This window comes from Phalacrocorax aristotelis, chromosome Z (genome assembly GCF_949628215.1).
Source record: "Phalacrocorax aristotelis chromosome Z, bGulAri2.1, whole genome shotgun sequence".
In the NCBI taxonomy this organism is placed as follows: Eukaryota; Metazoa; Chordata; class Aves; order Suliformes; family Phalacrocoracidae; genus Phalacrocorax; species Phalacrocorax aristotelis.
In genome coordinates, this window is record NC_134311.1 from 55035349 (window position 1) to 55062293 (window position 26945).

At 39.9% G+C, this 26945-nt stretch overlaps 2 protein-coding genes across 2 annotated transcripts; both read right to left on the reverse strand.

The window, feature by feature from the left end:
• Positions 1–8276: 8276 nt before the first annotated feature.
• Positions 8277–11036, reverse strand: LOC142050229 (uncharacterized). The gene has a single exon (XM_075078671.1). The coding sequence runs from the start codon at positions 10993–10995 to the stop codon at positions 10363–10365; it is 633 nt and encodes a 210-aa protein (XP_074934772.1). The 5' UTR covers positions 10996–11036; the 3' UTR covers positions 8277–10362.
• Positions 11037–15858: 4822 nt separating this feature from the next.
• Positions 15859–25852, reverse strand: LOC142050781 (uncharacterized). Its single transcript, XM_075079914.1, has 8 exons — positions 25738–25852; positions 24828–24880; positions 23024–23103; positions 20202–20248; positions 19463–19557; positions 18595–18635; positions 16922–17038; positions 15859–16026 (listed from the first exon to the last, which is right to left on the reverse strand). The coding sequence occupies exons 1-8, from the start codon at positions 25842–25844 to the stop codon at positions 15859–15861; spliced, it is 708 nt and encodes a 235-aa protein (XP_074936015.1). The 5' UTR covers positions 25845–25852.
• Positions 25853–26945: the final 1093 nt, after the last annotated feature.

A 26945-nucleotide genomic window follows, 5' to 3' on the forward strand; every position in this document is an offset into this window, starting at 1 on the left:
AGAAAGAAACAGCAAGCAGGTAAAAGGGACATGCAGAACTCCTACATAAATCTTGGCCACCCTAGGAACGTGCACAAACAGACAGGTGGAGGAAAACACTGCCAAACTGAAAAAGGATCCACAATTCAGACAGAAGCTTATGAAACCACAGTATTTCACAACAAAACTTGTAATTAACTCACACTGACAATTCAGTTGACTTTCTGTTTAAGACCACACAAAATATAAAGCCATATCTTCATAACTCTCCATGGTAGGTCTTAATACACAAAAAAAAGTCTGTGCATGGCTGTGGCTGCATGCCATACATGCATGTTTACTAAATCATGAAAAAAAGTCATTAGAACTCCAGAAAACTACTCAGATCATAAATTATTCTGCAAGATGATTATAATATAAGTGAAACAAGTAGTATTAGACAGTAGTAGCAAGTAGCAGCAATCTATTCCTCAGTACTTCAGCATTGTCACAAACAGTTAGAAAAACAATTTTTGCTTTTGGACAAATCTTGCAAGCCATGGAACGGTTTGAACAGAAATTGGGCAGAAACGACTTACAAGCTCCTGAATTCACCCATAATCTGAAAAGACCAGGTACATGTAAAAATATTATGTGACCTTCTGCACCCTACAACAATAATTTCTATTCCTAAACCATAATTTGTATTCAATTTGGAATATACCTCATAATGGGATTCTTTAACTGCATCTTGCAGTGGCGTTATTTGTTCCTTTCCTCTAGCATTAACATCAGCTCCTGCTTTCAAAAGCTCATTTGCTATTCCATAAAAGCCTTCCACACTTGCTCTATGTAGTGCAGTCCAGCCTACAAAAAAGAAAAACCTGTGTTTTGCATTTCGGTGAAATAATTTATAAAAGTTTATGTCAGTTTTAGGCTGTCTATTTGAAAACTATTTCAGAGAATATACTGAAAAGGTAAAAACTGATGCATTTTACAATAAGTGTATGAAAAAATGTTAATGAAAAAGACACAAGGGTTGGGAGATCTCATTCTTTTGTCAAAATTTGCACTTGCTAAGAACCAGGTGCTCCTGTATCAATATTAGTTTTAGATTTGACAGTTCTGTTACAAAAGAAGAGAATAAAAATTATTCCTCCCACATATTGGTGATTTTTCCCCCAGATAAAATGTATACGCTGTTATAAGAACAAGATAATTTTTCATGGTGATTTTTTATTTACATAGTCATGCTAAAGAGGGTAAGTAAGAAAGAAAAGACAAAATAAAGACCTGGAGCCTTTATTGCCAAACAAAAATGTTTTTTAAAACTTTTCAAGAAGGGTTCGAGTTTCCAAAGAAAGCAATGAAAAACCCTTACTTAATTCCACTCCATTTCTATATCCATATCCATTCCCAGATATAGGGAATAAAAACCAAGATACGAGCTTAATGACCCACAGAACAATTCTACTCCATGGAGGAGGTGTTGAGGAAAAATAAAAGATGGAATCTAAGTCTCTGAACTGGGTTTAGCATAACCTTGCATCAGCTTCTTAAACATCCGTAATATGACAGTTTTTTGTAGGGTAAGAAAAGTTAAGGAAAAAGACAGAGGATCTTCCACTTCCTATCTTCCAGCTCTCAAACCAGCATCACCTCCAGAAGACCATTTTGATGGACAGCCTTACTCTTCAATCATCTCCCATTACCAGAAGGTTGTCTGGGCCTAATTCACACACTCAATATCTGAATTAATACATGAATTAGGCTTATTAAGACTGTTCTGCTCCCATTAAGCAAAATTATCTTAATTTCATTGGAAAGAGAAACTCTTGAGGCTCTCTTATAGACCACCCAACCCTGAATATTGCATATTTGTATTGAATTGGGTTTATTACGGGCACAGGATGTTGCATCAGGTTGTCCAAAAATTTTGCACTATTAGGCTTTGCTTCTGAATGCTTGAAACTCAACTAAGTTTTAACTATAATGCCTAATGTTGACAGTGCTTCAGGATGAATGGTTTTTAACAGTATCACCTGTAAAACATTTTACTTGCATTTTATAGAGCCTATTTCTTTGAGAAAATATAGTAACTCCATATTCTGGACCAAAAGCTTGAAATCTGCTACGGGGAGGATAAGAAAGGTTGACTTAGGGGAAAGTACCTACTTCTCCCTCAGTAAAAGTATCCTCTATTTGGTATACTAATAAGCCCCTGAAAAACTGAACCTGCAACATGTTCAATTGATAATCATTACAGTTTAGCAACATGATTCTCCAAGGACACTGTGCATTCTCCAGACCAAGGAGATACACAAGTGTCATTGCAATGGTTTTTCAGCTCCCTCAAGGCACTGTTAATCAAGACTCAAACTGAGATCACAAAGAGTATCTCTACTGTGCTGTCCATATCCCATGTGCTGATGTCCAGAAAATAAAAAAGAGAAAAAAAAACCCAAAGAACCTGAGAATTCAGTAAGGTACTGGAACAGAGTACCGTAGCACAGGAATAACGAAAAATACTAGGCTAAGATATGGATCATCACTGGTGGAGGGCTTTAACAGAAGAGAAAAGGCATAGGGGCAGAATATAACCATCAGAACAATGATTCCCAAAGAGAGTGAGGTGAAAGTGCATTTCAAAATGGCGCAGGTCTGGCAACTCTACTTCTTTCTGACTGTACCTCCCTCATTAAAAAAAAGAAAGAAGTAGGACCAGGTCAGTCTCTCATCTCTTCAAAGAGTTCAACTAAGACACATTTTGTGCAGTTGTGCTCCTTTCGCACCAAAATATAGGAGCTGGAGTCTGGGGGATGAAGAAACAGTGGCCTGGGAAAACATGCAAAGGAAAAAGAAGGAAGGAGCTGTGAGGACAAGAACTGGAACCAGTACACTTTAGTACACTTCCCCACAGAGGTTGCAGCTGAACCCATACTATCAACATTTCTCTGTTGTTGGCAGGTGACTTTGAAAGCCACCAACAATATATTTTCTCATCTACCTCCAGCACAAGTTAACATATATTACGAGTCACTCTTAGCCCAAATGCCAGAGTCCTATGCCGTAAAAGTCTGAAATTTGCTGCTGACCCAATCTATCTCTCAGTATAGTCCAGAAGACAGAAAATTTCTACCTTAATTTTGGTCTGTTATTTGCCTGCATTATGCAATAGCCTTTAGCTGCAGAACACATTTTTTTTTTCTTCCCACAGAACAGTTGTGAAATCCTTGCAACTGCACAGGATGGAATCACTCAAAGAATGACCCAGATTTTTCTACCAAATGAGCCAGCTGTCTGTGAACCCATTTTCTGTAACGGAAGTTTATCAAAGCCCGATGGATGATACAGGGAACTGCAAAATAAGGAATAACAGCCTTACATTTTAAACAAAAAATTGATACTGCATGTGTGGCAATGACTTTCACAGAGCATATCACACATTAAGCTGGATAAGGTGAATTGCTTCAATAAAAAACGTTCACAGCTGGCTGCTATTTGTCATTCTGGATTTTTGGTGCCCAAGGTGAAGTAAAACTGTGGAACACCAAGTATTCACAACTTCAGAAAATCAAAGGAGTGCTAAATTATGAAGTTACAACTTCCTTTCAGATGCAAGGGGCAAAATCAGAGGCCCTGAAAAATTATACTGGAAAACCTAAAACTTGGTGTCTTAAGTTGACCACTGACATGGACCAAAAAAAAAATCTTTTAAAAAAATTACATTGATTATTTAGTTAAGGGACTGTTTTGTGATAAGCATGCACAGGACTGTTGAATTTAGGCTAAGTAAACTTAATTGCAACACTGTAATTATTTAAGCGTTTACTTTTTCCACAAAATTTTCTTTTTCAATATACTTTTATACATAGGTCTATATATTGTCTCATGAACAATTACCAAGTTAAACCAATAAAACTTTAATAATCTACTGACTAGTCACAAGCCTCCAGTCTTGTCTACTGCACAAACTCATAATATGCACTTTTATTACTTATTGGTAGATATTTATCTTGAAAATAGTACTTTGATAGAATGGAAACTTACCAGCATAATCCTGAACATTCACATTTCCACCAGCTTTTATTATGTTACGTACAAGGTGTATATCTTGATGCGCAACAGCTCTATGCAATAAGTTCTCACCATAAATATTCCTCCTATTGATTACTGAAAGTGAAATGGGGCAAACACGACGTACAGAATTTCTGCTAAAGGCTTGTTGTCCTAAAAAATAATGTAAAAGAACTGTTGAACAGAAAAGTATCTGTCCTCTCTTATTTTGGCTTCACTTCACATTACAGTTAGTAGATAAGCTTTCTGGAGAAAAAATGCTCATTCAATCTTGTGGAAAGGAATATCTCAAAAAACACATTACCGATTAAATAATAATACCATTCAATAAAATATGCCATAGTCAACTCCAAAACAAAGCTCCAACTAAAATTCAACACACAGGAATATGATTTTGTAAACGTGTGTTAAGTTTAGACTTTTTCCATTCTAATGACATTTCTGCAAAGTGCATTATTTCCCACTGGATGATAAAACTGCTATTCTAGGCTAAAATTCATTACAAGATGAACATTTCATTAGCTAGTCAGTTATTCAATAATTTCTCTTTTATTGAAAGTCAAATTTATCTGCAATTCTTCTGTACTCATTTATGTTTTGAAACCTCTGTTTCATGGGCAAGGAGTATTTACACTAGGATAGTGAATGAGATTAGATTCCTCATATTACTTTTTCCCATTACTTCACAACCAGCTCAGTCATTTCTGCAATGATGAAAGGTGAACTGATGCTTGGGAATAGGAGGCCTAAATATAAAAAATAAAATGTGAAAGATACTGTATTTAATTTTTAGTTTATTATTTTACAAAACAAATGCTATCTCCCATTATGCACTCATTACAGTTTTCAGCCTGGGTGAAATTATTTCCAACACATAAATCAGCTGTTCTGTACTCCACCAGTAGTGCCATCCCTGCACTCCAACATACTGTGGAGAAGAGCATCCTGACTACTGCCTCTTCTGAAAAACAGGGAGGGAAGGAGGGAAGAAGTAAAGGACAGAAGGATTGCCTGCAGGAAAGCACAATGCATAGCCTAGGCCATTAACTGATCTACTAATGAAAAACCTTGGGACATCAGGCTATATACACTGTTCCTCTCCACAACCTGTAGCAGGTGTGGCTCACTGGCCCTAAAACTCCACCTGGGTGTCAGAAATAGACATTTTAAGTATGACCTTAAAACACAAGTTCTCCTAGAGCTGCAACTCACAAAGACTGATGTCTCTGCTGTTTTGTGCCTGGTGATATACTGTGAACTCAGACTAATTCCAAACTTTCTTAAGTTCTTGACTCTGTGTAGATTTTTGGAATCTAATAGATACAGGTTTACCCTGGACCGTCCCTCAGCTGACTGCACAGACAGTCCCTCTCCTCTACCTGTCCAGCCTTGCAAGACCTTAATCATTTAAGGTACTGCAGTCCCTAGTCAAAGCTAGTCTAAACTAGCCAAGTAGTTCAGCAGGGATTAAACCACACAGACGTACACAGAACAAGGCACAGTTTTATGTTACATTAACCCAATTTAACTTGTTACTTCAAGAGGACCTATTTTCTATCACTTCTATCTTGCCTTCCCTAGCACCTTCCTTGTGTCTGACCTTGTGCAAAATGAGTGATGCTTGCTGATCCAAACTGAAGATTTTTGTGGGGCTGTTTTTTCAGGGAATTACCAAACTAAGATGACTCACAGGCTCTTGATTGTTAGGTCTGATGCAAAATGGAGGTAAACTTGCTATATTGGATTAACACAAAGCTATCTCTATAGGCAGTGCAACTCCTTCTGCAGAAATAATGCTAAAAAGTCAACCGCTTGTTTCTTGAGTGGAAACTTTTAAGTCAATTTGAAATAGATGAGTGGTTAGTCACACAGCTTTAAATCTCATAAAAACGGTGCTTCCACTGGGAATAATTAAAACCCTGCAAAAGAGAAGGTTTCTTATTGGAGGTAGAAATATTCATATTTTGAAGATCTATAGGGTAGCTGTAAAAGTTAAAATACTTCCAAACTTTGTAAGCTGTTTAAATTATTGTAGGTGCACAGATAAATCCAGACTGAGTGGGCTTGAACAAAAAAGAAATCCTTTAAGACCCCAGTCTTAAAGGTGCTGGAGTGAGCACTTAAGTGAGGAGTTTCTGTATTCTCCTACACACTTCCTCTGCCAGGCAAAGAACTTCTCTGCATGCATCTTCAAAGGATGAAAAATAGCAACCTTTCCTTCTGACAAAAACATTGCAAGGAAAAATACTTCAAAGAGTGCTCTGTGACTGTGGTAGTGAAGGCCCTATAATCCTATATTTAAAACACACAGGATAACAACAGTAGGCATTCAAAATTGAATAAACTGTTTTGTATAGGCCAATCCTTGAGGATGGCACTGCCCTCAGAATGACGCTGCACACAGAATACTAGATTATAGGAGGATATGTAAATGCATATCAGGATCTGCATTTTCACTCTGTATGAAAACATTTTTCTTCTGCTTTTCAGAATACACCATAATTTTTTCATACACAACACTGTGACAAAAATGGCATCCTGAAAAAATTCTCAGGATTCTTAAGGAGTTTATGCAAACAAGGCAACTGTTAGGTTGCTAATATGTAGGTTTAAACAAGTGAGGGAAATTATCAATTATTTTAATTATTAAAAGGAATGTTTATACCATCTTTTTAGAAGAAATCCATGCCACAATATATTGGAAAGTTTATGAATTATATTTGATTCAGTATAGTTGTTCAAATAGAAAAATAATCTGTATGATAAACATCAGAGAATATCTTACTCAGTTTGTTTTCGATTCTCTTGCTCCTTCTCTGTTTAGCTTTTCCATCCTCTTTCCAGGTTATTTCTTGGCATATGTTGGCTTCTAGATCCTGCTTGTCTTTAGAAGTAGATTTCTGAATTTTACTGACAAGAGATTTGCTTAGAATCAAAAAAAATATTCTCTACATAAATCGATGTTTATAGTAGAGCTAAGAATGTGAATATATTTGATTTTAAAAGGATGTCTGTAATAGCACACAAGTATATAGGTTAACTTAGGTAGTACTGAATAAACAGTAAATCAGGAAGGAAACTAACTTCCAGATCTTTAAATAAAACCTTTACCTTTTGATCATTTAAAGTCATTCACATGAGGAATGAGTACTCTGTATGCACTGCATTTTTTACATTAATTTTAAAAAATAATTTTAAGAATATTATGCATGATTTTGTCATACTTAAAATCCTTAGCTTTGCTTCTTGTTGTCCTGCCACTCTGAAACACCCTCTGCTGAGTCTTTTCCAGTATTTGGTGATGACTGGAAACATGATCTCTGCGCTTTTTTGAGGAGGTCTCTCTTAACTGCATCGCTTTCCCTGATGTTGTTTGGGCTGTTTCTGCACATGCTGCAACCTCCACTGAATGTGAACTTCCTTCACCAGTTTGCTTTTCACTAGAGGTGGCACCCCAGTAATCTGAAATTACTTCCTTCTCTCTCTCCTGATCATCCACAGGCTGTGACAAAAAAAAAAAATTCAAGCAACTGGTAAGCATACAATTAAAACAAGGGCTGTGTATATATAAGAGCTCAAATAACATTATCTTATAAATTATATGTGTGCTCACAGACAATGGAGGGGTTGCTTAAGTGAAAAACTGGAATTCTACAGATAGAATAGACAGAGGCTGCCATAGGAGATGCACTCCTAAAGTAGCATGCCACACCATGTGCCCCTGGAAGAATTAGCCAAGGGAATTAGGACACTCAGAATCACAACTTATATAATAAATCTAGGCTGGCTGACAGCAAACAAAAGTTGTTACTATCTGAAAGTTGTTTTGTTGGACACATGAAATGACTTAACCAATTCATTTCAGTTTCCTATGGACATGAGCTCCTGTCCAAAAAACTAAAGTGATGTTTAAGATATCTTAAGCTAGCCTATCTTATCTCACTCTTGCACAAGCCTATAAACATGCACAAGATCAAGAACCATATTTCACCCGAGGTTCGGTAACTCCCAACTGAGAAGTTATTTCTAAAGACTTACCATCCCTGAGCTACAGCCACCTTGGAAGAGGTTCACTTGACTTACCTTCAGCCTTCCAAAAGCCAGACATCTAGATGACACTAGGAATCCTCATTACCCCTACCAATCATGAAGTGGAAGAGCTACTTTCAGAGATGATGGTAATTCACCTCATCCTGAGTTGTGCAAAAGGGAACCTAAATGAATGACATTTACCAGAGGCTTATCTGTAACAGCAAGGGAGAGGAATCCCACCCTAAAGACATGTCATCATGTGGCAGTTGAATTACTTGAGTTTATTCACTTTTAGTCAAGGGAGTGTGGCATGCAACTGAGTATCACTCAAGCTGCTAAAACCTGGGTACTCATTAGCTTATTACACACTTGAACGTAGTGCTGAAAGCTCTTAGGACACATGCATACAAATTCTTTCACAGTGATGTGAGAGATCTTGTTAGTCCTTTCTTGTGACACAGATGGAAATGGAGCATTCACTGATTAATTTTTTTAAATTACATATTCAGCAGAGAGGCTACTGAAGAGGTGAACTGCATTCCTAGAAGTGGTCCTTCTGGGTCAAGAGATGATGCATGTTAACATGGCAGTTAAGGAAAATGAAATATTTCCGTTTACAAAACTGTCATGCAGTACTTCCCATTTCATCACATCTTTATGGGAGGAGGGTTAGTGAAGAATATGAAAAGATTTCAAAGAATTAGAAGAAGACACTTTCTTTATAAGGGACTACATATTAAAATAAATGAGCTATCCAGCATTCTGATTGAATCTACAGAACAGTACAGGCTCTCCTCTTTTGTTTCACCACAACAAGGATACTCTGAAGAAAGAATGATGAGGAAAGACCAAGATGAACAATGTACTGTTAGAACGCAACAGTTACTAAAAAATTAACTGGGATTTTTTCCTCATTAAATTGCCTCTCTACTTTCTGCCTTCAAGAACAGCAAAAGAAGCTAAACTCAATTATTAATTGACAAAAGGTTATAGATCTCTATTCCCACAGGACCCTGCTTCACAATCTTAACTGCAATATTGACTAAAACTATCATTAAGTTTCACACAGCTGTGCTACAAATTTCAGAAATCACCACCTCACTGAAAGAGCTTTGTAAGTTGCCATGGTTCCGAGACAATTAGCCTAGAGACTTCTTGGCACCTTGAAATTTGCTACATTTGTGGCACATTTTATTATGTACTGTTATAATCAGTTAATGCCACCAGCAAAAGATGGAATTGACTCATAGTCTTCGGACGCTTTAGGCCACCATGGGGAAGCAAAGTGGGTGTAAAACCACCTTAAACAGCTAGCTATATGTGACTCATCATTGATTTGCATCTCCAGATTATTCAAAGGCAACACAGAGGACAGCATCTGATTCCCAGTTTACAAGGGATGTATACTACACTCTCTAGCATAAACATACGCCTCCTATGCGTTCTTCTCTCTCTCCTGTTATAACCTAAACAGGAAGAGACTACAGTTTGCTTTCCCTTCATGTTCCTCTCCAGATTTTTGTGTTCATGTTGTTGAATCCAAATGACCCCTTCCAGATCACCTTTACAGGACATAACATTGTGGAGAGAACAGCACAGGGTCAGAGAAGGAAATAGGAAGGATCACATATTGTACACCTACATACTGGCTTCTGCAGGGGAGGACATGAACATAAAACCATGCCTCAATATTTTCAGTAAGTCTCCCATAGGCGGAACTAAACAAAATAAATGCAATTCTAAATATAAGTGTAAAAAAATCACTGTAAGTAATCTTTATAGTCTACAGGAAAGGCATAGATATGATTTCTTTTGTAATACTTGTAAAGTATTTGTATGCTTTAGCAATAAGAATTATGATAGCAGAGAAGAGTGTATTATAGTTTGGGGAAAATCCAGAAACAGATGGGGCAGAAACCCAGAATTGGAACTGGCTGGTATATGCCAGTGTGCTACAATGAAATAACAGAATAGTGTTCTGGAACTTTCCTTGGAGAGAATGCAAGACATAAATGATGTATAAGGGGACCAGGAGTTTTTGAAACTCCCATGCTGATTATAGATTTCCATGTCAGTCACGGAACTAACTTTGGTAGGACTTCCCATCCCAGCAAATTCAGCCACTTTCATAACATGGATATATCAAAACAGAAAAACACTACTTCACCTTTAAAACAAAAACAACAGAAATGTATTAAACTTGTAAATTATTGATGCCAGTTTACTAAGATTCATATCTCCAAGTAATGTGGCTATTCTATAAAATATTTTATGATAAACATAAATTTTCAAATATTAACTAAATTGTGTACATACTTGCTCATTTGTTGTCCTCTGCAAGTTAGGTCCTGTTAAGGCTTTTATTTCTTCCACCTGAACTGTAGCAAGTTGAGGCTCAATCACATTTATTATTTGGGTACAGTCATTATCTAACTGGGGAATACTGGGTTCTGAATTTAACTGCTCTCCCTCGGTGTTAAGGAGTTTCTTATTTGGTACTATAGGAGTGTCAGGTTGTACTACAGATCCTGACAAGGCATTCACAGCTGTCACAAGCTGTAGTGGCAGGGCATCACTGCTCTCATCTGCTGATGGATCACTGCAAAAGGAATGACCCTGACACTTTAACTTGTTAGGCAACAAGTTTTTCATTTTAAGACTCTCAGAATCACTGAGGGATCTCAGCAAATCACTCATTTCAAATTCACCAGTCTCCATACTCTGTTTGGTGAATGCTTCCATGAAAATCTTCCCTGGGGGTGTCAGTGAAAGATCTGTATCATTATTAGGGGAATGTTCTTTGCTGTCTGTGTCAATAATGGCCATGCAGGTTCTCTGGCAGTCTTCTAAAACATGCGGAAATATATCTTGTGTTGTCTGTTCCTTTGGAACCATTATTATATCCTCCAGAAGGGCACCCAGAGACATGCTTACTTCTGGAGAGAGATCTTCATTTCTTAATCCCTGTGGTATCTAAACATTAAAAAAAATAGTTTACAAAAAGCAAAGGAACAACTTTTCTAAAAAGCATGTAATTTACATTCACTTTAGAAGTCATCCGTATATATACATATGTTTTATTTGCAATTTTTGCATAAGCTACAAGGCTCGAACCCTTCCCTAAGAACTCATGCAATTTCTTAACAATAGTTAGACTGAGGTCTCAGTTTCAAAAATAGAGCACTTCAGCTGCTGACTTCCCTAGCAGTGAAAATCCACAGTAACAGCGACTAAATCTCTTAAAAGTCAAAGATATTACCCCATTGCCAATGACCTGAGGGTGTTAAAGGGCTTTAAAAGAAAGGCATAAAAAATTTCTGTCACCCAGAAATAATGAAAGTGAATGCACTCACAATAACATAAAAAGCATAGTTAGTAAAACATAGTATATGCTTTTTGATTATGTGTTTATGTGGATCCCACAGTGGTATGGAATGTTTGTGCCTCACAAGCTTCAGTTTAGAACCTTAAGAGTATGTTTGGACGATGCACATTTGAGTTTCCACACTAAGTACAGAACCACAAAACTGTACCTGTTCTTGGAAAAGTAACACTGCTACTGCTTTTCTAATCACTTTGAGCCACTTTCAACAGATGCACTCATTTTTATACCAATTAATAGCTTTTTCATTTTTTTCCCTATCTCTGTTTCAAATGCTTCTGCAGCAGAAAATCAGCACACCTAAAACATATTTTTCTATATAACATTTGTATACAATACTGCTGTTGCTTAGTAATAGTGGATCTTAGGAAAATCTCTTTCAATACATTTTTAGACTCTTGCTGCCAGCAAGTGGCAATAATGGGCAGTGCAAGAATCCTTTAACCACTAGTAACATAATTTTGATAAAGCTCACATTCAAAAAAACCAGAAAAGGCAGAAATCTTACAGCATTGACTCATGTTCCATTTGTAAGCCATTATAAATCCCTGACTCTTTGCTGAAAAATTACTCCCCAGCCCGCTGTTTCCTATCTTGCACCTGTGCAGCTAATTGTTCCTTTTTAAGACTACTTCTTAGTTTGCTGTATTGAATTACAGTTCCTTTTTAGACCACTTCTCTAATTTGTGCAGACTTGAAACAACTGGGAAAAAACCCACTGGCATAACTTTCTGTACTTGAAGAACTGTGGTATAAATAGCATGTATGTATATCACAAATTTCCTAAGAAAAAGGCTTGGTGCATTTATTGAAGGGCACGCGAAATTTACATTTGTATTCATGGAGAAGTATCAGACAGCCATAAACGATTAATTTCACAAGATCCTAAAAACCCAAATACCAGCTGAAATCCAACATTTATATGTGACTAGTGTTCACAAAATCCCATCCAACTACAGGTGCCTAAATTTCTTTAGCACTCACTTCTCTTGGCAAAATCCTGTGGAACTTGCTCTACAAGTAATTAAAATCTGCAGAACATAATAAAAGTCAAAGATTTCCCTCCCTAAAGACCATCCTCAGCTGCCACTTATCCATAAGTACACTCAAAGCCCCAGTGCCTAATGACCCCCGTACCTTCAATTGTCTGTTCAAAAGGAACAGAGGAGCTGCTGAAGACGCAAGGCTGAGCCAGCTGGAAACTGAACCAAAACAGGGAGTTCTCTCTCCTGTGGACCCCAGTCTGGTAAATATGGTCTGAATACATATAAGTTTCACTCAAAGAAAGAGCAGGATTCCCCCGCAGTCAGTAGCTCAGCAGTGAAATATCAACACTGTGGTAAATGCAGGTTCAGGTCCATCCTCCACCAGAAGAGTTATGCTTCAAGCAACTCATTTAAAAAATGGGTTCCTATGCAAGAATGCCAAAGAGAAAAAGGTATCTCTTTGGCATAAGGCTGTTAATTCTTCTTAGGGTTTGAATGCCCACAATGTCCTGGCTTCTGTGGATCTCTTCCAATGAGCATGAGCACACTACTTCAAAGGCCTTGATTTAAATCCCACTGTCCTCATGTGTCAATTATTCCCAGTACAAATCCAAGTCAAGGTGCTCCTTAATCCAGGCACAAATCCTGCTGAGCTTCTAGCATCAGCCCAGAATCTCTTGTCTCCCCATCCTACCCAGTAAGCACACACCGGGTAACAGGTAAGCATGGCCACAGTGAAATCCCACTTCAGCTGATTCAGAACCTCACACCAGAGGAAGGAGATGGACAGGGAAGTCAAGCAGATATATCATCTAAGAAAATCAACTTACTTGACCGTGGATATAAAAACTGTGGGCTAATAAACTCACTGCACCAAAGGCTAGTGAGCCAGCCAGGCTTAGCCAAGCCTTAGATGCCTGCCCCTCCCTGTGCACTACGTGAGCAAGCTTACATCTGACCTGTCAGTTCCAGCAGATGGCAGTGCATTCACATCACCTTCGTGAATCTTGACATGCAAGGATTTTTCTTCCATGTGTTTGAGAACAATTCAAAAGTTACCGAGAAATTGGCGGCTATTTGGTATCACAGTCTGTGGCTTGCAAATATTACAAGATAGAACTGGACTGACTAATACTTAAGTATAAATAATTAGGGTGGAGTGGAAATGTTAAGTGGACTCATATACCTGCTAGGTCTGAGTCAAACAGCAGACAAGTTCAGCTTTTCAAAACATACATGTGAGAGAATCCCTATAAAAGAGTTGAGGCTTCAAAAGGATCAAGCTATCAGCTTCCGTGAGAATGCTGAGCTCAAGATTACTGCCATATACTGGGACATGTGGGACACACAGAGAATCACAGAACAGTTGAGGTTGGAAGGGACCTCTTGAGATCATCTAGCCCTCAAGCAATGTCAGCTGTAGTAGGTTGCCCAAGACCACGTCCAGTCAGGTTCTGAGTATCTCCACAGACGGAGAATGCACAACCATTCTGGGCAACCTGTTCCAGTGCCTGACCACTCTCACAGTTAAAAAGTCTTTATTGTGTTCAGCTGGGATTTCCTTCTTTTTAATTTGTGCCCACTGCCTCTTGTCCTATTAGTGGGCACTACTGAGAAGCCTGGATCCCTCATCTTCATTCCTTCCTCTCAGCTGTTATCTCTCATATGAGGAAAGGCTGAGAGACCTGGGTTTGTTCAGCCTGGAGAAGACTGAGCGGGGATCTTACCAATGCTTATAAATATCTAAAGGGTGGGTGACAAGAGAATGGGGCAAGAGTCTTTTCAGTGATGCCCAACGACAGGACAAGGGGCAATGGGACAAACTGGAAAACAGGAAGTTGCACCTGAATATGAGGAAAAAGTTCTTTACTTTGAGGGTGACAGAGCACTGGCACAGGGTGCCTAGAGAGGTTATGGAGTCTGCTTCTCTGGAAATATTCAAAACCTGCCTAGACATGGTCCTCTGCACCCTGCTGTAGGTGTACCTACCCAAGCAGGTGGGTTGGACAAGTTGATCTCCAGAGGTCCTTTCCAACTCCTACCATTCTGTGATTCTGTGTTCATACACATTGTTAAGATCACTCCCTGAGCCTTCTCCTCTCCAGGCTGAACAGCCCTAGCTCTCTTGGCCTATCCTCATACAAAAGATCATAGAATCATACAGTAGTTTGGGTTGGAAGGGACCTTTAAGGTCATCTAGTCCAACCCCCCTGCAATGAGCAGGGACATCATCAATTAAGGTCAGGCTTCTCAGAGTCCCATCCAACCTCACCTTGAATGTTTCCAGGGATGGGGCATCTATCACCTCTCTGGGAAACCTGTGCCAGTGTTTCACCACCCTCATTGTAAAAAATTCATTCCTTGTTTCTAGACTGAATCTACCGTCTTGTAGTTTTAAACCAATGCCCCTTGTTGTATCACAACAGGCCCTGCTAAAAAGTTTGTCCCCATCTTTCTTATAAGCTCCCTTTAAGTACTGAAAGGCTGCAATAATGTCTTCCTGGAGACTTCTCTTCTCCAGGCTGAACAACTCCAACTCAGCCTGTCCTTGTAGGAGAGGTGCTCCAGCCCTCGGATCATTTTTGTGGCCCTCCTCTGGACCTGCTCCAACAGGTCCATGTCTTTCCTGTGTTGACAACTCCAGACCTGGACGCAGCACTGCAGGTGGGGCCTCACCAGAGAAGAACAGAGTGGCAGAATCACCTCCCTCAACCTGCTGGCCACATCTTTTGGTGCAGTCCAGGATATGGTTGGGTTTCTGGCTCTGAGTACACATTGTTGGCTCATGTCCAGGTTTGCATCCACCAGTACCCCCAAGCCCTTCTCCGCAGGCCACTGTGAATCTCTTCACCCACTTGCCCGCACTGATACTGGGGGTTGCCCCGACCCAGGTTCAGGACCTTGCACTTGGCCTTATTGAACCTCATGAGGTTCTCACAGGCCCACCTCTCCAGCTTGTCCAGGTCCCTCTGGATGGCATCCTGTCCCTTAGGCATGTCAACCACTCCACTCAGGTTGGTGTCCTCTGCAAACATGCTGAGAGTGCATTCGATCCCACCGTCTATGTCACTGATGAAGCTATTAAACAGCACTGGTCCCAGTACGGATGCCTGATGACACCACTCATCACTGACCTTCATCCAGACATTGAGCCTTTGACCACTACCCTCTGGATGTGACCATCCAGCCAGCTCCTTATCCACCAAACAGTCCAGCCACCAAATCCATATCTCACCAATTTAGAGAGAAGGATGCTGTGGGGGGCCATGTCAAAGGCCTTACAGACCTAGATGCACCAGTCCTTTAACCATCTTTGTGGCCTTGTGCTTGTGGACTCACTCCAGCGTGTCGATGTCTTTCTTGCACTGAGGACCAAGAACCAGACACAATCTTCTAGAGGTAGCCTTACCAGTTCTGAGTAGATCACCTCCCTTGACTTGCTGGCACACTCTTCCTAATGTAGCCCAGAATACTGTTCTCCTTCTTTGCATCAAAGGTGTACCACTGGCTTCCGGCCAGTTTATTGTCCACCAGGATCTCCAGGTCCTTCTCTGCAGATCTACTTTCCAGCCAGTTGGTCCGCAGCGTGTACTGTGTTTCAGGTTATTCCTCCCCAGATGCAGGACTTTTCATGTCCCTTGTTGAACTTCATGAGATTCCTCTCTGCCCAGTTCCCAACCCGTCCACGTCCCCTTGAATGGCAACACAACTGTCTGGTGCATCAGTCACTCCTACCTTGCTGAGGGTGCATTCTGTTCCATTTTCCAGGCCATTAATGAAGATGTTGAACAGTACTGGCCCCACTACTAACAGATTAACCACAACAGAAATCAGAGGTATTACATCACCAAAATCAAGAAAACCCAGCAAGACTTGTTTTATGATGTCAGGACTTCTATGCAGATATTATGCTAATTAATGAATTTCTCTTGTATTTTCAGGAATAGATATAAAAAACTAACATGCCCAGTGACTCTCTGCTGGTTGTCAAGGTGTCTGTCCTGCCCCTTCTTCAAATCCGTACACAGAAGCCTATTTTTCAAAAAGGAATAGCCATGGGGGTTTCATTTTTTCCTTTGTTCTGAGATAAGGGATAGCTGACCATGTAATCAATTGTATTGCCTATAAGACATGAAAAATTTGCCATACTGGTCTCAAATTTGTCTTAGGTGAATTTTAGCAAGTACTGTTTTTTCCCCAATATTAACTTTAATCAGGCTCCCTGAAAAAAACGGAAAGTAAAAAGTGATTTATATGGAATTCTAACTTTTTATTTATAGATACAAACCTATGGGACTAGATGAAACAGTCATAATGCTACAGTCCCTGCATTAAGCAGGTTATTTCAGCAGATAATTACACAGCATATTGCTGTAAATCGCTCCACCCTGGAATGCCAGAGAAGAAAGACTGGAACTGGAATCCTGCTGCAAGTTACTGTGAGTTTTCCTAAGAAGCTGCAGATGGCAGCAAGCATTACATGTACCCAGTAAGATCCTCTCGTTTCTGTAGGACCCATGCAGTTGATGTCACTAGCGATGCAGAAATCCTCAAATTTGTCCATGACATCGCAATAGGAGTTAGTAATAGCAGTTACTTTTTGCTGCAGAAACAGCAACAGAGCAAATTTCAATGACACTTTCTTTGTCTAGCATACATAGACCTGAAAGCAATGAAACAGTCATGGATGAATTGCCACTAGAAAACAAAAAGCATGAAGGGGGCGTCGTGCCTCAGAGAGGTAAATGAAGGAGATAACAATGCAGAGGTAGCAGAGCAGACATAAGTAATATTGGGGTTGCTGATGATAGCATAAAGACTGATACAGAGGCAAAGGCCAAAAAACCTTGATGAAATTATGCCAGCACTTCGTCTGCATATGGAGAGAAATCTGCTAAAGTACTTCACTGCTTCTTGGACTTCACTGACAGCAAACCAAGAATGGATGGAGTGCTGGAAGGAACAAGGGGAGAGGGGACGTGGAGAGGAATTGAGGGAACATTTACTGCTGAATATGCCAGTGGTTGCAGAACATTCAACTCTTCCTCAAGATATTTCTGGGTTGGTTGGTTCACATTCAATATTCATATTGTTGAATTTTTGCTACTGTTTCTTCTGGAAGCCATCCTTCTTCCCTCCAAGGTTTTCTTTTTTTCACACACAAAAGCAGTGTTTGCAAGCAGATAATTACTAAAATAATCAGTATTATTGTGAGCTACACTTGTGACATTCAGATTGCATTGAGCTTATCTAAATTAGTGTTGGTACAGTCCCTGTCCTTCCACTTGCCTTCAGCTGTGCACTTCCACATCCTTTCTTGTACTGCACTGGCGCTTACCTAATCTTTTGTGGAGCTGGACTGAAAGGATAAGCTGGCTGAAAATAAGCCAACTAAAAAGAAAAATCGAATGCTTTCTGACAGTTGTTCCCCAAAACTTGCTTCATGCTGGGGGTCAAAGAAGTGCTAGTGTTGGCCTAAAGGAAGCAGCAGAAACAAATGGCAAAGAAAACGGGCAGTATCTTGCAACTCCCAAGTAGATAGGCTCACAGTGGAGTGGACTCATCCCTGACTCAGTGTTGCTGAGAAGGGAGCTGACAAATGCGGGGAAAGGTAGCTCCAAAGCTGTTCCCTCACTTTTACCTCATCAGCAGTGAAACCTGTCACTCATGAGCAGCTTTAGGATTACCAAAGAGGTGTATCAAAGAGCCTGGTACTACCTATTTTTGGCCACAAGTCAGTCATTACTCCCAGACAGAAGGACAGTTACAGATACTCTGTTCCTCCCCAGAGACCTTCCTAATGCCTCTCCCATAACTTTCATTGGTGGAAAACATGTTTTAAGCTACTGAAAGTCTTCATTACTTGAGTAACAGCCCTTATAGATTCTGTGTCATGGTGATGTCTTTCCTACTTCACTGTTACTGCAGTGCTTCTACCCTTTTGCCCTACTAGCCTAATAACTGCGGTGCCTACCCAGAAAGCAGAAAATAAAGGTAAGTTCTTAAGCTGTTTTCTCCTACTGCACTCAGTGTCAGTTTCAACAGGTATGTGCCTGCTTTTTAACATGAAAGAAACAGGTATTTTTCAGTAAAATATTCTCTAATGCTAACGAAATTAAATGATATTTTATATACATTCTGTTGTAAAAATACACTAACCTTTTCTTCTGAATCTTCCTGAAGTCCATTCAATCTGATATCTAAATTTAGGAGAGTAAACAAATATTTCAGTTGTATTTTCCAATTCAAAAGTTCTCATCATCTCTAATAAAATGGCCTCATTTCCTGATTAAAGTCAAAGTTTCAAACCTTGAAAATTACTATAGTCATATTCCCTAAGTGGAACTGACAGTAAGGTTTCTAGTTAGGCTCTGTTAGTCACCAATTTATATTCCAGGGCCATTTCGTCACATTTCTTCTCTGTGGTTTAGAGGCCTATGTTTCCAAAGACTATCAGCAGATAGAACTGCTGCCCATTGCACAGGATGAGACTTATCCCCTGCCCTCTATAATTACAATGCAATTAGACAATACAGCTAAAACAATCCAATAATTTACTGCCTCTAAAAAGGGCTGGTCCCAACCCCCTTGCTCCCATCATCGTGTTTTGACATTCATGTGACTCCCTGGGAATTTCCTAATCAGAAATAAAGTGAATAGTTTTCTACTGGGTTAGCAAAAACTAGTTCACAGGGAGACAGCAAAACACATGGGGCAGTCCTGCACTCATGGGAGCACAGACAGAAGTACAACTCAAGTAGCAGCAGGTGACAGACAGTTCTGGGGGATGAGCAATAGCATTTTTGTTTTTCCTTTCCTACAAATGCCTTTGATTCTTGGATACGTTAGTAAGAAGCATGTAGGAACCCCCAATGACTGTTACATCCATGCTTATCTTATGCTTTTGTCAGGGCCACAAATAGTCAGATTCTAAATAAACCTACATGGATACTCATCTTCAGCTTCTCAAATGTTGTGCCAGAGCACAGCTAGGGCAACTTTCAGTTTTGTACAAAATACAACATACCTACAGAATTATTTTGCTGTCCCTCTACTGCAGCATTTAGTGGAAAACCAGGCTTAGAAATATTTTCAGTAAGTGACTGACACTTTATCCAACCCCTAGAATTAAATAATAACAACAAAAAGTTTTTATTCAGAAAGAATTGTAATCTCCTTAGCTTAAGAAAATTTCTAGAGTACTTAGAGTTTATTTATGCCATTTTGTACTTACTTGTGGAAACAACTGTAGGTATTTTAGAGGCATACATATTTCTCTTTACAAGGACTTGCAGTAACCAAGACTTCCAGATTTCCTAAGTGGAGCTAGCTATGTTTGTACATTCATTCTCTAAGTCAAAAAATGGCCCTTCCTACTTTTATGACTTCTTTCTGTACTTCTGTTATAAATTCATCTTCTACTGAAATCCTTCTATAGCTTTTAAGAACAAAAGGTCTAATATTATTCATTACAAATTTTTGTTTCTGTCTAATGGTTTTCCCTGAGCAGTTTACTGTCACACCTGTTGCTTATGCCCTTATACCATTAAAGGTAATATCATCAACGAAAACAAATACAGGTACAGTTTGACCCACCCCAGACAGAGAACTACCTCCAACATAAATATTGATCCTTCACTAAGCAAATCAGAAAACTGCTTCACAACAGAACACTGAAAATAAAATAACATACAAATGGAGGTATAATGGCATTGTTCAATGACAGTATGCCTGACTGGAATTCCTGTGTGATATATTATACTCACTGCAGTAGAGACTGAGACTGGTCAGTTGTGTACGCCTCTTGAGGTATCTGAATGAAAAAAAAAATCAACAGCTTAATAAACAAAGTACTTCATTATTTACTTTCTCAGCTTTATTACATGCTTACCTCTTTCCTTCCATAACTGAGTTGGGAAACAGAATTTTTCAATCCTATCTTTACATATGTTACTAATAAGTTACAAAAGTCATTCCACTTACATTTTTTATTTGTGCTATTTGACAAAAATGTTGAAAAATAAATCAAGACTATGAAAGACAACACTCACCCAGAAGGAAAGCATACTTATGCAAGTAAGATATGATTGCTTTAAACTTCAGGTGTTATACATCAAAAGACCAAAACACAAGGTATTTTTATTTCAACAATTCCCTCTTTTCATTAAATAAGACAGGTTGCTGTTCCAGAGACTGTGGAGTGTAGTATACAACTCTCAATATCCCTGGAAACGGAAGAATTAAGGAACTTCACTGACAAGACCTGCACATCAGCAAGCTCCAAGTGTCAGGGCTGCCACATACAGACACAGGAAAGGGCATGTGGGTAAGGAAAGACCTAAAGTCAGAACAGGAGCCAAATTCAAACTCTTTAGTAAAAGGAGCTTGGATCCAGTTTTTGTGCCTCTGACTGTACACAAGGGAGAGATCTCCTCTGATATGGAAAAAGGAATCTTTATGTAAAGTCTAAGGCAATCTAGGAATGATTAAGTTGGGAAAGTGAACTGCAGAACGGTTCTCTTCCAAATAAGCTGAAGACTGGATTACTAGTGGACTATCGGCATACTGACTGCAATTTTAAACAAATCATTGACACACAGTCAAGAACATTCACAGCACTAGGAAAACTCTGGGAAAGAACATCTTGGTGTGGACAGCAAGTGATGACTTATTTAGCTTGCACAAGGTATTAGAACAACCATTTTAGCAATGACCTGAAGAGCCACAGGTGGAGATTGCCCAGTAGGAAGGATTGCTAAAAGGCTCCTTGGAACAGAACAGATCCTTCAGAAATGGTTTCTACCACAATCATTCACTGATGTAGTTCCAAAATGTGGAAATTGAATAGTTGGCAGGAAGTTATTGCCTCTGCTATATACACCCTTTGTACAAATCAGCATGGGAATTTACATAGAACATTATCCAGAGACCAGTCAAGGCCAGGAGTATAAGCAGAACAACTACTAAAGCCTCTTTGACTGGCTAACGTTGCTCAGAGAGATGCTTAAAACTCAACAAACTACCATTATATCTCAGAAGAAGGAGGAGTTATTTTGCCTGCTACAAAATTAGGTTCCAAGCAAGATCAGTGTATTGCTGATTGGTTGAGAGGTCTTAAATCATAAAAGTTACACAAGTAGTATTTATGGCCACTGACTGCAAGTACTGGGAACAGCCATTTCTTGTGCTTGTGCTCTCTTCCTTTCAGTATGGAAATTCCTGCAAAACTCAGCTGTTTTTTCTCATTTGAGCACTTATTTATACAGCCAACTATCTGAGGGGACTCTGGACATGTTCCAAAAAAAGAGCAAAGCTGGGAGTGCCACCTAACAACTTTAGGTGTGCTTCACCAAACTGGGCAAGAAAAGAAAAAGAGTTACCCAAACTATTGGTGAAAAGTACTAGGTTTCTTTGCTTTTCTGACTTCTCCTTTTGTGAACAGGGTATTCATCCTTAGACTTGGAAGAATCCCTTTCTGGGCCTGCAGACTGGCTGTTCTGGTGAGAGCCATGAACCCAAAGACTTAGGTTAGGCAGCAGATAGTCAGATAGGCTCCCAGGGGAGAAAGGGAGAGAGTAAATGGGCACTTCCCTCATTCCCTCAGTCCTTAGACAACCGTGATAAATTTCAGTCAAGACAACCCTAGGACATGCAAGCAGCAAAATAAACTTATGGAGAACAGCCTTTGAAATAACAGCATCTTTTTGGTTTTGTTCACTGTTTCCCACACTGTCACTTGAGAGAAATTTATTTGCAATTCTCTAATGCTCTGTAAAAATGTTCCCTTCAGTAGAAGAAGGGTCTTTTTTCAATGAAGTTTTTGTCATCTAGGAAACACTTTAGTTCTTTTAAAAAACCCTCTGATACTGGAATAAGGATACATAGATAGTGGTCTTTGGACTGGTGAGTCCACAGCGCTAAAGACAGTGTAACAGACACAGGCTTTAAAACAATCTTAGACAAAGTCTAGAAACCTCTTTGCTTCTAGTTGTTTCATGAGCATGCTATATGCAGGTGGAAAGCTGATTGCTCAACTGAACAGAAGTTTATGGGCTAGCTACCAACTGTGGCCAATATATTAAAAAGTGGGCTAATTAGTAGATTAGGAAATGCAGAATTATCCATAGACTAGAATAATTACCCCATCATCACGCAAGCATACATTTATTCTGCATTTCAGATTATTATCTCTTTATTTTTTAAAGAAACAATTGTCTACCTGTTGGATCACAGATAATCTTCATAATGAGTAACTGAGGGTGTATTCTGGCATGGTTAACCAAGATGGCTATCTTTCAGGTCCTGAAGGGAACATACTAAAAAGTTTGTGCACCACAACTTCTTCATCTTTGTCATGGGTTTGTTCCTCAAATTTGAAAGGTTATACCCTCATGGAATACCAGGGAAGAGAATTTGATACATTCCTGGAGAGAATGCGCTTCACATATGACAACTGTCTTGCCATAAAATTCATTTCAGCTGCAAGCTACCAGGCTCTTTTGCACATAAAGAATGTGAGGCCCAGTGAGTTTATTAATAATTTATAGTTAGATATGTGTAGCACGAGACACATCATTTCTATACCTACTGGATTTATCGGTGTTTCCTCCTGACTACATATGTGGTCAGAAAATTCCTGTATAAAACAGATTTCTGGAGAGGCAGCTCCTAGGGAAAAAAAAAAAAAAAAACAAACCAAAAAACAAACAAACCACAAAACAGAAGAAAATACAGTAATTAGAGGTAGTTTTGATTGCCTTAATTTCTACATAACTCTCCATAACTCCATAAATTTCTACATAACTCTGCAGTTGAGGTATATGTATCAAAGCTTCTGATATACAACGGACCTAAGTGGTTAAACAGCCTATCTAACTAGATTTTCAAACTACAATGTAGGAAAGGTCAGAAAGGAAAATTTATTTTACTTGGTGTTCCAGAACCCTCCCTGAGTTTGTATTGGAGATTAACTCTTTCTTCTTATTTTTTTAATTAACAACTGCAATTTTGGCAAGCTGCCTGATCCATTTGACTAAAAATACTTTTACTCCTATATGGAATAATTTCTTTAATAACTAGGCAAAGGAAGATTTCTCTCTGGAAAACAAAAAAGGAGAGAAACCCTAAGGCTGGACCCTTAGGTTTCAAAACTAAAATGTTACTGACATTAATATAATAGCCATCAAATTAATCTTTATGTTATGTATCTCATCAGCAAATTGCTACTATACAAGTATGCACAAATACATGAATAATGAAATACTAATTCCAATTCACTGAATATAAAATGCTGCAGGTAGAATGTTAAAAATACCATAATCTATTAAATTTACAGATACCAAAAAACCCCACCCAACCCTCAGATAAATCCCCACTCCACAAGCTGAACAATGAGTCAAATACACATGCCTTAAACCATGTACAGGGAATGTCGCCAGGTTTTAATTCTAGTGCATAACCACACATAAGCTTAAAATGGGCTTATGCTTCCTTCCCCTGACAAAACTATTGAGCAACTATGAAAGGTTCAGCATCAGGAAATCACAGCCATAGGAAAAGCTTCTGCAGATTTCAGTGGGCTGTAGGTAAGATTTATATTAACTCAGAGAAGGTTGATAAAAAAAGAGTACTCCACTAAGGTCTTCAAATTGGCAAAAAGACAAAAAAAAAGTCTGGAAGAACATGAGAACATCTTGTGTCACTTAAAGAACAGGCAGACTCTGCATTGGTGTAATAAAACATATAGGATGCAAATCAAGTGGATCATATAAAAATGCCAAGGATGTATCAGTAAAACTATTATGTAACTACAACATGCTTGCTCACGCAACCTATTCTAAGGGAGTCATTAGGGCAGATTTTAAAGCTTTAAATGAGTGTGCATGCATTTATGTTTAAAGTAATTTAACAATAAACTTAAAATAATGCACTTAAATATCCCTACCCAAATTCTGTATGTTCAATTTGAAAAGAATAGATTATTTTTAAAATACTATATGCAACTATAGTTACATATGACCATTATGTGTATAGATTCCATTTATATGACTACTATGTGTATAGATTTATTTTATTCCACTCAAACACAATACACTTATCTAAATAAAAACAGATATCTCTACATATAGTTCAAACACTTCCCAAGCCAGGCATTCTCAGTGATAGTACCTAAGAAGAATGGAGAAACTAAGAGCAAACCTATTTTGCCAATATTAAAAATGTGCTGAACATTCTTCTAATATACGAGCTAAAACTGTAGATATAAGAGAGCACATACAGTTCACAGAATGAACTTCATGCAACACATGTTTTAATAACATGGATGCTGACAACATCCGCAGCAACAGTTTATAGAAAAAACTAACACAGATGTAAAAAAGAATCTGTTCTACCTTCAGCAATTATTTCCGTCGTCAAAGCCACGTCCTTATCAAGAAAAAGTAACCTTTGTAAAATAATTAAAAAAAAAAAAAGGTAAAAGGCCGTTAAGCGGTTGCGTGTTCTTCTTTTTCACTCCTATAAACTCAAAGGGCAGTTGAGGGCAGCCGAGGGCTCCCATCTTAGCCTCCACTGCTGGGACACTGCTAACCGCTCACTGGGCGAGTGCACCTCTAATGCTGACACCAACAGCAAAGGACCCCCAAATGGTGAGCATGTACCTGATACTCTGTACAGAAAGCCTAGGTAGGCAGGTACATCACCGCTTTACATGTTTCCAAGTGATACTGGGCCACAAACCCAGTACAAAGAAGTGCAGCTGCTTCATGGTTTTAATCTTTGCCATGTCTTAAAGGATGCAAGAGATAATGACACGCAAACGGTATCAAGGTAAAGTTGCAGAGAGGTAACATCAGGAGCAACCATATTTAATAGTGTTTTATTTTTTTCTGAGTTGGGCTCTGCTGTGTTTCACTTCCACTAAGATGTTATTCAGGAGGGTCCAGAGGCATGGCCCCAGAGGCCCACAGCATGCATGTAAAATAAACGGGTCCATTTGCAGAGCTGAGAGCTACTGAGTCTAACGGCATGCAACGCTGGCCTCAACAGAGAAAAAAAAAGATAAAAAACCCTGAAAATACACATTTGTGAAATAATCTGCGGGAGATCAGACGCGGGGGGGTGGGGACGACGGTTCCCGCGTGTGGACACCGCCCTCCTGAGACCGAGCCCAGAGTCAAGCAGGCCGCCGCCAGCGGCCCGCCTCTCCTCTCCTCCCCTCACGGGCGGCCCCTCCCTTCTCCCGGCGCCACAGCGGCCGCCACGCTCGCAGGGGTGCGCGCAGCTCAAGCAGAGTCTCGTTACCACCGCCGCCTGCGGAACTCCTCTTCCTCCAGATCGCTCTCGGTCACAGAGCCCTCCACCACCGTCTCGTCGCTATCGCTCTCCCATCCACCGCCCCGCTCCCCCATGGCGGCGCCGCCGCCGCCACTCCCCTTCCCCGGGCGCTGCCGGCAGCCGCCTTTCCCGCCACCGCGCCGCGCCGCGCCACACCACGCCGCGCCGCTCCCGTCAGCGGAGGCCGCCATTTTGTGGAGATCTGAGCCCGGTGGCGGTGCGCTCCGCCTCGCCTCGGGTGGCAGAGGCCCCCCAGTGTGGGTGAGATTGGAGCGGCTGGCGGTACAAGTTAAATTCAGCGCCCCTCAGCACGCCTAGCCCCTGCCTTCTTGGGGTGGCGGTGCCATCTCTGCGCTGTCGGCAGAGATTCCAAGATTTCAGCCTCCTTGCTGGCGCAGGGCTCCTGCTTCTGGCCCTGTCGCACACATCATTCAGCAGAGCCACAGACCACTTAGCGTACTCACAGCGACCTGCATGTCTTCTAAAATCCCTTAGGTTATCCTAATTTGTTTACTTCTGTGGCCACGTATAGGCAGCTAACTTCACTTGATGTCCTCAGCATGTGTTCAAGTAGGAACGTGTCTGAGGTAACCAAATAATTAGTTGCCAATATTTCCACAGTATTTGCAGTAGCACTCTTATACATAACCCAGCAATCATCTGATAATCACAGCAACATTTTCTTCGGGTGGGCCCGTTCTGCCTTGGCTTTGCTTGTGACTCCGCAGCAGTGGGGACTGCTCCCCGGCTCCCGGCCCCTGCTCCCTTGCTGCTCCCATGGCCCCCATCAGTGCGAAGCTGGGCTGCAAGCGGGCCACTGCGAGGCTACAGGTACGGAAACATGGTGGAAAATGGGGTGTCGACAGTTGCACAGACTGCAAACTGCAAATCATTGTAGTGGCTCCTGCTCCCAGTGAACTTGATGATAAAATCAGCATTTTTAGTACTTGCCAAATCTTATTTGTCACCCACTGCTATGGAAAACGTGTGGAAAACACACCAAGGCACTAAAGGTCATCTTAAATTATGTATCAATTATGCATAATTGTTGCAACTGTGGACAAATTGCTGTTTTGCTTTGACTTAGTGATATCCGTATACAATTATAGCAATTGCTGTGCATATTACCAAATTACTCCAGAAATCTTGTTGGTAATACTTTATTCTTTTCAGCT

Excerpts from the sequence above, each read along its gene's own strand:
- LOC142050781 (XM_075079914.1), bottom strand. The coding sequence starts at position 25,844 with ATGGGGGAGCGGGGCGGTGGATGGGAGAGCGATAGCGACGAGACGGTG. Across the intron at positions 24,881-25,737 it reads GAGTTCCGCAGGCGGCGGTG|GTTACTTTTTCTTGATAAGG; the intron begins GTAACGAGACTC and ends TATTTTACAAAG. Across the intron at positions 16,027-16,921 it reads AAACGAGAGGATCTTACTGG|TACACGCTGCGGACCAACTG; the intron begins GTACATGTAATG and ends CCTGAAACACAG.
- LOC142050229 (XM_075078671.1), bottom strand. The coding sequence starts at position 10,995 with ATGTCTCTGGGTGCCCTTCTGGAGGATATAATAATGGTTCCAAAGGAA.